General features: G+C 35.8%; 1 protein-coding gene across 5 annotated transcripts in view; it reads right to left on the bottom strand.

Moving 5' to 3' along the window:
* Positions 1-13,387, bottom strand: part of Pole2 (DNA polymerase epsilon 2, accessory subunit) — a 39,101-nt gene continuing 25,714 nt past the window's right edge. For 2 of the 5 annotated variants that reach the window (XM_074068027.1, XM_020174574.2), the window contains exons 9-19: positions 12,958-13,006; positions 12,246-12,318; positions 9,826-9,998; positions 8,885-8,974; positions 8,660-8,714; positions 7,740-7,799; positions 7,575-7,652; positions 6,177-6,285; positions 4,790-4,966; positions 2,919-2,986; positions 1-151 (exon numbers count right to left, since the gene is read on the bottom strand). In XM_074068027.1, coding sequence (XP_073924128.1) covers positions 133-151; positions 2,919-2,986; positions 4,790-4,966; positions 6,177-6,285; positions 7,575-7,652; positions 7,740-7,799; positions 8,660-8,714; positions 8,885-8,974; positions 9,826-9,998; positions 12,246-12,318; positions 12,958-13,006 — 951 coding nt within the window. In that variant the 3' untranslated portion in view covers positions 1-132. The remainder of the gene's footprint in view (positions 152-2,918; positions 2,987-4,789; positions 4,967-6,176; positions 6,286-7,574; positions 7,653-7,739; positions 7,800-8,659; positions 8,715-8,884; positions 8,975-9,825; positions 9,999-12,245; positions 12,319-12,957; positions 13,007-13,387) is intronic. The other 3 variants (XM_074068028.1, XM_074068029.1, XM_074068025.1) reach the window with 2 other exon arrangements.

The raw sequence follows: 13,387 nt of genomic DNA, 5'->3' as shown, positions 1-13,387 counted from the left end.
TTTTAATATCAAAATTCATAAAATACAAATCTAAACAGAATGTCCTAAAGTTTGCCATAATTTTATTATATCTTAGTATCAAAATTACATAAGATAAAATTAAGGAGAAAGTTGATTTTATTCAGATGAATCTCAAAAGCCTTGAAGTTTGCTGAAAATAGAAAAAAATTATAAAATTAAACATTTTAAAAACCTAAGTTAGTGTACTTTTCTTAAAAATTACTTAATTTTAAACATAGGTCACTATTATGTACATTATTCCAAAGACCACTAAAAGTACATCAGTCTTGCACCCCATTTCTTACCCTAAAAAAGAAAGATAGTTAAATTATACATAAGCATCATGTATGAAAGTGGATTATGCACAGTATTCTTCCTTTTTTCAATTAGTACACACATTTGTAACTTATTTCACTAGTTCCTTTATGGCTTTGAAATTTAAATATAAAAGGTTTGAGTAAGTACACATATTTACGTATCTACATTTAAACTGTTTCTTACCTTTTGATATTATAAAAGCTACAATAAATACTCCCTACTTTTATGCATAAGCCCAACTGTACCTGTAGAATAAGTTCCTAAAAATACATCTTAGGTCTTAATAAATTTTGTCAAGCTTTTTTTTTGCCATTTTTCATTCTGACCAGGTGTGTGGAGACTGTATTTCCCTACCACATCACCAATGTTGTGTTTTAAACTAAAACTACTGGGAAATACATATTATACTCCATTTATATATATAGTTTCTATGTGATAATTTTAAAAATATAAAACAAATAAACACCTGTATATAAGAAAAAGAAAGTACACGTCAAAACAGCTAACCTTATCTATACTTTGTCTACATTCTGTGATTAACTCCACAGTATGACTTCACAAATATTCTAACAAAAGGTTTCTTCTTAGGATAAACTAAGTAGCAGAAAGACCAGAGTATTTCAATATATCTTGAAAATGTTTTCTGTTCTCTCAAAAATGAGGCACATCTACTTGTTTAATTCAGTACTAAACAGATTCCTCAAGTTATCAATACTAAAGTATAATTTGGAAATTATGTTAAAGCTTTGAAGCACCTGAGGCCACAGAGCTGTTTGAATTCAACAAGCAGTGAGTATCAACTACAAGTCAAGTACTGTGCTTGAAACTACTAGAAACTTTTAAGAGGGCCAGGCACCTAAATGACTTCTAATATATTAGGAACTACAATAGAAAGTGTATGGAGTGCATAGTGCACAAAATAATTCTGTATGGCAATTACAAGAAATGTAGCTGAAGTATCTTATGCTAGCATAATAAATCAGTTAATCTCCAGGTAGGGTTTATGTCTTTATATTTTATCTGTATCTATCCATCCATTAGCACTGGGGTCTGAACTCAGACTCTCCTGGTTGTTAGGCAAGCACTCTACCTGTTAAACCAAGCTCCCTGCTACTTAAGCCATGTCCCCAGTCCTTTTTGAATTAGTTTATTTTTCAGATAAGAGTCTCAAGCTTTTGTGCTTTTCTTCACCCTTGGGAGGCAAAGGTAGGAGAAATGTGGTCCTAGGTCAGCCCAGGCAAAAATGCAAGACTTATCCAAAAAAATAACTAAAGCAAAAAGGTTGGGGGCATGACTCAAGCAGTAGAGCCCTGCCTAGCAATCTCAAGGCCCTGAGTTCAAACCTCAGTACTACCCAAGAAAGAAATTGTTAATCATGTTTTTTTCAGTGTTGGGATGCAGAGATATTTTTCCTTTTCAAATTTATACTTTTAAGCATTGTTTGAGGTTTTTTTTTTTTATGTGTTTGTATTCCTATTTATTTAAATAAATATTTTCATTACAAAACAAAAGACAAACAGGTTGTCAGGAAACAGGAACCTGGAGGGTAGTTACTGTCATTTGTTTTTTTATTTACGACAGGGTCTTACTAGGTAGCCCAGGCTGGCCTTACCTTTTGATCCTCCTGCTTCAGCCTCTCTAATGCTGGGATTACAGGTATGCACCACCATTGGTCATTTTTTTTCTTAATTAGAGGTGAAAGCTTTTCAAAAATACAATTATCTGAGAAATCACACATTAGGATGCCTGAATCCAAGGTAAATTTTAAAATGCATATTCCTCAGGTCTACAATTAGAAAGCCATGATGAGCTTGGAATAAAATCCTGGAACTCAAAACATTTATTTTTTGTTTGTATAACTGGGGTTTGAACTCAGGGCCTTGTACTTGCTAGGCTGGTGCTTTACCACTTGAACCAATCTATCAGCTCTAGAACTCATTTTAAATAAGAACCTCAGAGATTTCTGATGTAAGTGATATATAGATCACCTTGTGAAAAACCAATATTCATTAGGTGATTATTTTCTGTTTTCCCAAGACCTGTCAACCTCAATCCTTCCTCATCACTGCATTCACATCCAGCTTCCCACTATTTTGCTGCCAATTTAAGGCTGACTGCCTGGGTTCTGAGTGTCAACTATGTGAGGGGCAGTGCTGACCTCTGGGAATTCTTATTCAAGAGTACCCTCAGGAGTCAGCCTATAAGAGAACTAGCCCACTCCACAGCAGATCTGGGATTTCACTCAAAAAGTTCTTGTTCTATAGGAAGGTAAAACAGGTCTTTTCTGGGGATGGGTACCAGTGGAAGAGGGGAGTGCATAAGGAAAGGATGAATGAGGGTGAATATGGTGAATGTCTTTTGTATTCATATATGAAAATAGAATAATGAAACCTATTGAAATTGTTCTAAGAAGCAGGGGAGGGAGAATAATGGAGGAGATGAATTCCCCACACACACAACTATTACATGCTAATAAAAAAGTTCTTATTCTGTTTTAACAGAAACACTAGCAAGTACATACAGCTTAACCACAATAAGCAGAATGTGATTTTTAGCAATACAAGAGGAAAGCCCGTTGCTGTTTGGGGGGGTACACTTACCTATCTTCTACTGTCTTATTGGAAGGGTAAAAAACTTTGAATGAAAATCCACTTCTTGGAAAAGAGCCCTTTGGAGACAAAAATCAAATTTCTTGGTCATGACTTAAAGTCATGATGTACTATAAAGTAATACACCAGATTTTATCATGATCTGTATAGAGAGGTATTACTATAAAGTATCCCCATTTGAAGCAAAAGTTTTTTAAGTTTACTAGATAGTTTTATGCTAACAGATGTGACTGGAAATGCTTAGGAGTGGCTCCGCTCAGTATAAAAAATAAATAGTACTGTATAATGCTACATATGCATCTAACACACTCAAACATCATGTTCAAGAAGTCTTCCCTACCCCTTTGCTCAATGAAAATGTCCCCTCTCCAGCAATGTGCCCCAAAGCAACTGAGCAGTAAGCACTCATAACTGTGTACTAAGGAACTCTAAGGTTACTGAGCAAAGGCTCAGTCTTTCAGTCTCTGTCCATAGCAGGTATTCATTAATGTAAAAGTATCAAGAAGGGATGAGGGGGAAAAAAAAAAAAAGGTGGGGGAGATGAAGCAATGTCAAAAGCAACTTTTGAGCTTGCCCAAAAGATGTAAGTAAGGTTTAAAAGATACAATGATGGTATAGGAGCTGGTTGTTTATATACTTAACAGGATGAAAAAGTGGAAAAATTCAAGGGCTGAGGTGTGGCTCAAGTGATAGCACACCTGCTTAACAAATGCGAGGCTGAGTTCAAAATCTAGTACCACCAAAGAAAAAAAGTGGAAAAATTCAGGAATAAGGTATACTCTATTCAAAGAGTATTAACTAAGAGAATGCCCAAAGAGTTAAAATTTAAATGAGAAAACAGTTTCAGTGTAAAGGGATATTTGAATGCAAATAAAGATTATATGAAAAATATACAAAACTTCAGCAGGGAAGCCAAATGAGTTAATTGTGTTCATCTAGGGCAGTGGGTCTCAACCAGGGATGACTTTGTCCCTGGGTGGGGGGCATTTGGAAAATGTCCTGAGACATTTACAATCATCACAACTGGGGGATGTGACTGGTACCCAATGGGTTTCAGAAGCTAGAGATACTGCTAAACATCCAACAACACACAGGACGGCCTCTACAGCAAAAAATTATTTGGTCTAAAATGCCAAATGTGCCAAGTTTGTTAAGCCTGTCTTAGAGGAAGTCAGACAAAGTGTTTGATGAAAGTACTAACCAGTAATAGGATGTGACTTTTCTAGGAATAACCCGGATGAAACAAAAAATGATTAATCTGAAGTTCACAAGAATCAAGAAAAGTATGCAGATTAAAATCACTGTGAAGGCAGTATTTTGTTTAGCATAAACATCTGTGTTTATGTCATTGTTTACAAAACATTTCTTCTCCAAGTTTAAAAGTCAATCATCCTTCTGTAGAAATTCTGAAGCAACTTCAATATTCTGAAGTAATTTTAAGGATTTACCTAAAATTAAGTAATAAAGTATGTCCCAATGAAATTTCATTTCCCAGGCTAGACTTTGGCATGTGGGCAATTTAAAAACAAAAAAAATCACAATTCTCAAGTTCCATTAATATGGTTAAAGAGAATGAAATACAAGTCCTGAAAGCAGTTCTCAGAAAGAAGTCGTACAGTAAGTTACTTTAAAGGGGAAAATACTCCTTTGAATATATATGTTTTGATGTGTTTATTTTTTAAAGTTATTACTTTATACTCACATCCTATACTGAAAGTGTAAGAACGTTCTGTGCTTACCAAACTTATTATTTCATTAATAGTATTTTTAACTCCAATAATATTAAATATATATTTTAAAATTAGAGAAGTGTGTTTTAATCTTGACAGACAATGACTATATAGGGTTAACTACATCCTTACAGGGTTTATGCAGAGGCAGTCGGTATTGGTCATGGTGAAAGGATCGTATTTGTCTGCAATGACAAGCAGATCAGGCACAGGATACACTCTCAAAGCATAGTCATAGGCCCAGTACACTGGACAGACATAAAGAGGTAGAGGAGTCAAGTGTCCTTGGGATAAGACAGTCTTCACAAACTGCAACAGAACACAAGACAACGCAAACTTCAGTTTATGTATAAAAGTGAAAACAGTGAAACAAATCATTTTAAATGAAATAACTACCAAAAGGACCTAGACAATGTGAGAAATAATTTAGGGAAACTAAATTACAGAGCTTTGGTAAATACTGATATAAAGTGAAATTAATTATCCTGTATTTTAAGGGAGAAAAATCTATGAATTCTCATCTAATGTCATATACTATAACAATGACTCTCCCAATTAGTCATATTGGATCAGTTGTATGTGCAGCTATACAATAAACTCATTTACCAGTTCTGTTCATCTACAAATAATTTCTCTTTCTTTTATTTTTTTTTATTTATTTTTTTTGGCGGTACTAGGGCTTGAACTCAAGGCCTCATGATTGCTAGACAAGCATTCTACCACCTGAGCCACTCTATCAGTCCTAAAAATAATTTCATAGTGCCAGGTATGTTGGTGTATACCTATAGTCCCAGCTCAAGAGGCTAGGATCATCACTTGAACCCATGAGAAAATGTTTCTTAAAAATAACAATAATTTCATAGCTTAAGTAAAGCCACAAATCAATAGTCTACATAAGCTAAATATTGTAAAATGAAGAATAAAAATGTTCTGTATGCTCTAAATCCATACTTCTCAAATGGAAGTATGTGTAACCAAGGACTGACAACTGTATGTCAGGGAACTTTGTTGTTGTTTTTGTTTTTTGGGGTTTTTTTTGGGTGGAGTGGGGGGGTTCTAGGGTATTTGACACAGGATCTCTTTACATAGTGAGGCGGGCCTCCAATTCTATCCTCCTGCCTATGCCTTCCAAGAGCTGGGATTATAGGCATGTACCATATGCCTTACTGCTAAGGAACTGTGAAGCTGCAAGTGCACCCTCCTGATGTGCTCACGCCACAGGAAATGTGTAATGGACATGATACATATGAACATTTTCTCAGAATAGACATACAAGCATTTGAAGTACAATTTAAGAGTTTTAAAGGCAAAACAGGAAGCGTCGAAAAAATTCCTTGCTTAATCTTGGCTTTATTCTCTGCCATTAGAGGAACCTTCAGTAGAAAACTGAGAAACATACTTAGTAATAAAAGTTGAATTGCTGAGAAAAGCATATTTGAATTGCTTTGAACCACAAGTAAACATCAGAACAACAAGGGTAAATTAAGACAAAATTGTGTATTATGTGAAGACTACTTACATGACTAGGAATATCCAAGTTGCTGCTGGGAAAACGGACACAGTTCCTGCACATTTTATTCACTAAGTCTTCACGAAAGATAATAATTTCTTGTGTACAATACTGAATTCTGAAATAAAGCAGTAGTTGAATTTGGCTTCTTCAGAAAAAATACAAGATAATTTTAAAAGCAAAATGTCATAGAATACAAGGCCATTCCCACTTCTCAATGCTCACCACAGCAAAAATTCTACTAGACTCTATCTTATCTATTCATCCATTCAATTATTTATTTAGTTTTTTTTTTTTTTTTTTTTTTTGCAGTGCTGGGAACTGAACCAGTATGTGTACAAGGCAAGCACTCTACCAATGAACCATACTCTCAGCCCTTTATTGAGCTCTTCAAATGTGCCCAGCACTATTCCAGGGATGAATAAACAGAACAAAAAGATCCCCGCCCTCATGCAATTTACATTTTAATGGGGGGAGGGGGAAAAGAAAATAAACATGGTAATCGTGTAGTATGTTGAAAAACGATGAAGTATATTAGATAAAGAAAAAGATGGGCTAAGAGGGATCACGGGGAGGAAGAGAGGGGTAGAAGACCAGTGTTAAGTAGGACGCTTTGGAACAGGAAGCAAGAGTGATCTGTGGATGGGCTCAAAGGGAGGGAGGAACCTGGACATCCAAAATAGGAACACTGCAGGCACAGGGGACAGGCACAGCTCAGGCAGAGTAAGACAGGTACGAAGGCAGTAATGGGAAGAGCCAGATCATGGGGGTAGGGCCTGCGTTACTACTGCAAAAATCTGGGTTGTTTCCAACTGACACAAGGGACCCCATCTTTCAGGATCAGGAAGAACATGATATGTCTTACTCTAACACTGGGTTGAAAACAGACTATAGAAAAGAAGGGGTAGAAGCTAGAGACCAATTCTCCAGGCTAGAGAACATGGTAGGAGGGTCATAGAGGTGGAGTTGCAGAGGTGGCTACATTCTGGATGTATTTTGAAGATGGTAATTCCTCTCAAAAAACTTCAAGTGATAGAAACCCTCAAAGTTCTTGGCCTCAACAACTGAATGGGGTGCCATGAATAAGATGGGGAAGGCTGCAGAACAGGTGAGGGTGGGGGCAGGGAGAAGATCAGAGTTCACTTCTAAGCTGTCAGATGAACAGCAAGGGCAGATGATTAGTAGGAGCTGGACCTGAGAGTTGGGAGAAAAGTCTGAGCTACAGACAGAAATTTAAGCTTCTAAATCCACTATTAGTGAGCTTTTTTTTCCCAAAGTTTTAAAAAAATCTAAAAACAAATTTTCTTTTTATACTTACTCCATAACAGCCAAAATTCAGAAACAAATTTGAAAAATTAAGTTTTTAAATGAAAGAAAAAAAGTGTAACACAAAATATTAATATTTACCTGCAAGGATTAGTAGTAAAAACTGAAAATGGTACCCTTTGTCTGAATTCATTAGTGATGCTTTCAGCAAGTGGTGGCCTATAAAAACAATTTATGTGATAAAGAATACATTTTTTAAATTTACAGAATTTTCTTGACTGTTGCAAAAATCTGAATAAAAGTTACCTTGGTAAGATGGAGCCAAATCCAGGATCCTCTGGACCAGGAACAAACACAAAACGACTACTGCAGCAAAATTCAACATAATTCATTTAAAAAATTGATAATATGGCAACCTACTAAAGTAATATAAAACAAGTCACTGCCTTTAATTGAATTATGGAATATATATATAAAGGCAGGGTCTCACTATGCAGCCCAGACTGTCCTGAAGCTCAAGATGCTCCTGCCTCAGCCTCACAAGGGCTGGGATTTCAGGCGTGCATACCATGCTCAGCTAATTTAATAAATAAACTGCTAAACGTCTCTAGCCTAACAGTCTAATAGTGTGATGACAAAAATGTTCTATGTTTGTTACTGAGTGCTTAACCTATGGCAAGTGTGGCTGACAGACTGAAATTCAAACTTTCTTTACACTTTAATTAATTTAACTAGAACTTTAAAGAGACACATGTGGCCAGTGACTGATTATATAAGGGTGAAGGGCTGGCCGAGTGACTCAAGTGGTAGAGCACCTTCCTAGTAAGTGAAGTGTGACACCCTGAGTTTAAGCCCCTATACCACCAAAAAAAAAAGAAAAAACAAAGGGAGGGAGAAGGTTTTAGAATAGTAATGTCACCAAAAAGTGTGGCTGAAATTATCACTCTCCTTTTTGATATTTTTTACTATAAATCTAAAGAATGGTATAACATATTATGATGCAAGAACAATTTTATCTTCTAGCTCTTAATTTTATCTTTTTCTCCTTGCAATTTCTAATAGTCACTAATATAAAACTTAAGATTCAGCTTTTGTTTTCCTTTAACAGTAAAATGACAGGTTTGTTTATTACAGACTGAAAGCGGGTCATTTTGAAGGTGACAATGACCTATGTGTTTTTTTAATAAAATTATTTGAATAAAAAATACAGCAATAGAGATCATTACCTTTGATGAATATTTGGGTATTCACATATTATATCTGCCAAAGTTTTTAGAGAATCTAAAATTTTAAAAAGATTTCACATTTAATTTGCATATAATACACATATAAACTAGATTATATTTAACTAAGTGCAACTCTACATCTTTTGAATGAAATTCAAACATTTTGGGTAATTTCTTATCAACTTAATATAAATTTATAAATGTATTAAACAGATCCTTCAGTACCTTTTAAAGCTTGAACTTGATTTTTTCCATATGGTGCAGATGAAAAATTACCACACAGAATAAAGCAGGTTGGAGGTGCTGGTGAATAACCTACAGAACAAAAGAACATCATCCTTCAAGTCTGGCAGTCAGTATATAATCCTTTGATCGTGAGTTTTGATTCTTCTCTTTTTGAGACAGGGTCTTACTATGTTTCTAACGCTGGCCTCTAATTCAAGGGCTCAAATGATCCTCCTGCCTCAGCCTTCCACGTAGCTGAGACTACAGGGGTGTCATTGTGCCCATGTTTTCAAGAATTTCTTTTTCTTTTTTCCAGGGCTAGGGACTGAACCCAGGGCCTCACATATGGTATGCAAGCGCTCTAGTATGAGCTATATCCCCAACTCCTGACCATGAGTTTTTAATAAGCAAATGTATTATCTTAATAACTTATTTTTAATAAAATAATAGTAATAATAATGATGCCCATTCACTGAACACTATGTACAAGGCCTTGCATTGGCTTAGTCCTCAGAACACCCTTCCAAGCTGAGACTTAAAAGAGGTTCAGTAACCTGACCAAAGTATTAGGCTGGCATTTAAAACAGATTTCAAGGCCCAACCTCCTCCTCACTCTCTTTAATTATACTATAGTTAGGACTAATTCTTATTGATCATGAATATACACACACATATATACAGGACTGCTCCAGCAATCCTCCCGCATAAGCCTCCTGAGTAGCAAGTATGCATCTCCATATACAGTGAGCATTTAGTTTTAAGACATGAGCTATCATGACAGTTCAAAATAACAACAAAGGAAGGAAGAAGAGGGAGGGAGGGAAAGGAAAGAAAGAAGGAAGCGGAAGGAAGTAAGAGACGGAGGGAGAGAAGCAAAAAAGGGAAAGGGAAAGAAGGAAGGAAGGAAAAGGAAAGAAAGAAGACAGGAAAGAAAGACCTACCAGAAAACATGGTGTGAAGTTTTTCCAATACTTCGACTTGGTCCAACCAAACATCAGATATAAACACAAACATGGCATCTTTATTCTCATCTTCTAACTGTTTTAGTTTTGTAGAAGTCTTCACGGATGTATTGGAAGGACCTCCAAAAAAATTAATATTTCCATAGTATGCCCTATATAGTTATAAAATAATTATTGTCTTCTATATTTTGTTTACCAAATTAGAAACATGCTGAATGTCACAAATCATGCAATACAAAATATTTCACAGGAATGGAAAAAGATGACTGCATATTATTAAACAAAAACCAGGTTACAAAGGAATGCCCATTATCCATTTATAGTACCAAGAATAAAAGGAACGAAATATAGACTCCACCTTCTCCAACTCCTCTCACGCCTATCAAGCCCCAGACTGAAGCTTCTTGCACTCCCTCTCAGTCTCTGTCCTTTAGTCATCTCTCAATGAGGCTGAAACAGCAAAGACCCCTGGCAAATCAAATTTTTCACTTTCTTTGCACAACCATGAGTTATGGCTACTGCACTGTGGGTTTACAGATAGATTTTAGCTACAATCCATGAATAATGAGGTGAGGTGCTTCTTTTTGTACAGACACATAAATTATATAAAATATAAGTTGATAAATAATCTTAACAGGTTTTCTAATAGAATTGCAGGTAATACTCCTTTCCTTTTCATGTCTTCACTAGATCTTGTAAATTTTTTTTGGTAACCATGTACTATACACTGATAATGTGAAAAAAAACTTTTTTGTGTGTATGTGTTGGGTAAGCATTGAACCCAGGACCTGATGCATGATAAACACATGTTCCACCACTTGAGCACACCCTCAGCCCTGAAAAAATACTCTTAAAGAGCCAGGCGTAATGGTGGACACTTGGGAAACAGGATCATGAGTTTGAGGACAGCCTGGATTACACAATGAGTTCTAGGCCAGCCTGGGCTACACAGTGAGATCCTGACTCAAAAAAACGAGGGCTGGGATGTGGCTTGGTTGTAGAGCACTTGTCCCGCATGTGCAAGGCCCTCTCTAGATTCTAGAAGGAATAAAAGAAATAATGTACAGAAAGCCCCTATGCCACATAAGCCCCTATGTGAGCACTCTGACATGATAGCTGCTGTGTTGTCACCAACTGGACATGGCCTTTTCCAAAGGTATAATGTTAAAGTTATAATTTTGCAATTATTAGAGGAATTCAGTAAGTAGACATAACTGTATGATGACATGAATTGAGTAATATTCAACACAAACCAAAGCATCACAGAAAGAAACACCATTAAGATGAATCTTGTAATGCCAGGCACCAGTGGCTTATGCCTATAATCCTAGTTACTTGGGAGGCTATGGTTGGGAGCATCTCAGTTCAAAGCCAGCCCAGGCAAATAGTTTGAGAGACCCCATCTCCAAAATAACCAGAGCAAAAAATGAACTGGACGCATGACTCAAGCAGTAGAGCGCCTGCTTTGCAAGCATGAAGCCCTGAGTTGAAACACCAGTCCCACCAAATTAATTAATTACTTAATTAATTAAATAAGACAAATCGTAAAATTAAAGCTGAGAAAATCCTTCCTAATATCTTCCTTCCTTGGTTCAGGAAATATGAGGTGCAAAGACAATAACAAGAGGAAGACTCAAATGCTTAGTTTCCAGGAAGCTAACACTAAACACCAAAGCAGAAGCCAGCTGAGATTAACACAGATACAGCCCTACCCAAGGTGGTCATCGCTGCAGTATAATTTTCACCAGGTAAGAATTCAGGTGCCATAATTGTCAGATCTAATGGCACAAGAGAACTCAGAAATCTGGACTTTAATGAGAAATCTAATTTTTATATATTGCAAACTAAAAATGTTTTTAAACATCTCATAGTTAGGGAGTAAGTCTGCCGACTACATTCAACCCTCAGGGCCTCAGCTACAACTTTTACATCATTCAACCTCTGCTCAAATACCCTGAGTGACAAGGAACTCACTCCTCCCAAAGGAACCTTTTGGAATTGCTCTAATATTATTTTTATTTATAACAACCAGGAGATACAGTCTGCTATTTTGTGACTTTCATTCATTAGTAGAATACAAAAATAAGACCTTTGTATTAACATGGGATTATATTTGTCTGTGTTTTCCTATCTCTCACTTCACTTGATGCTCATCAACCTTTTGGACGGAGAGACTGAAATCTTTCCTAGTTAAAGACATGCTACTACAACTAATCTAGGGTTAATATGCTAGTTTTCAGAATTTTATATAAAACTTGGCCTTCTTTAATTTTCCAGTGCTCTCTGCATTTTGCCTCAAATCCTGAGGCCTAGTAATAACTGAGATATGATAAGCTATCATATATTCACAACTGCCAGTTTTACAAAATTCCTGGACTTTGAATCAAACATTTTAATACCTAGTAGTAGAAGAGGGCTCAGTGGGAGGAAATCCAAACGCATTGACATGAAACACTTGATCTTCAAACCAACCTGAAAAAGATAACAAATCACTTTCACTTGTCCAATTCCCCTTCTTGTTTAAAAAGACAAATCTGTTACACAAGGCATTAATTCTAAGCTATAGTCTCGTGCCCTGTGAACTAACTACAGAAGTTGTCAATCTTATTGAGCTATACAACTTCAGAGCCATAGATAGTCTAAATTTTATAAATAAAAGTACATTAAATAGAAATAGACTCGGAAGCGGAAGGTTTTTTTTTTTTTTGGTGGTAGGGATTATACTTTTCAATTTCATAGCATATGCATATCTTATTAGATACACAGATTAGGTAATGTTCCTTTGTATGACTGTAAAATCTTCAAGTTGTTATCAACTTTTTTGAGATATAGCTCACGTACCATACAATTCATCCTTTAAAAGTGTACATCTTAGTGGTTTTTAGTATACTTACAAGCTTGAAGCTATCTCCACTATCTAATTTCAGAACATTTTCATTACCCCAAAAAGGTTTCTGTTGGTTTACCTAAGCCTAAGAGTTACCTTATGTTGTCAAGAATATGTTCTCATAATCAATGGTCTCCCAAATTATATCATGTTAGTATAGTTTACCCAATGTAGAAATCGTTCCCCTGTGTACCAATGACAGCAGGAAGAGCATGCCTCCTTACCTTCTGCTAAGACAAAGCAAGCCTCTGTGTATAAACCACTATGGAACTGGTACAAACAGCTGAGGAAAACAACTTATTTCTAGGCTTCAGGCAGGGATAAAGTCAACATACATTTGGAGCCCCAAAATATTTCTAAGTAATAAACTCAAAAACTCCGTATTTGAAACTGTATAGTTTACAGTTTACACCATAGCTTAGAAATGTTTAAGTTTAAATGTCCTACGTTTAAGATGTAGCCTGGTACTACAACTGTACATCAGTATAGTGTAGATCATTCTTATGGTGTTATAAACTTCAGTGATTTGTCTAGATTCTCCAAATAAGAAGGAATTAAAGTAGTTTTGTCACAGTTTAGAATTATATCTTTATATTCCTACATGACCACCATATGAAAGTTAGACTGAGAACCCAAATAGGCAAATTTGAGAAT

Source organism: Castor canadensis, chromosome 3 (assembly GCF_047511655.1).
Source record: "Castor canadensis chromosome 3, mCasCan1.hap1v2, whole genome shotgun sequence".
Taxonomy (NCBI): domain Eukaryota; kingdom Metazoa; phylum Chordata; class Mammalia; order Rodentia; family Castoridae; genus Castor; species Castor canadensis.
The sequence above is the reverse complement of the archived record's forward strand: the minus strand, read 5'-3'. Positions and strand labels throughout refer to the sequence as shown.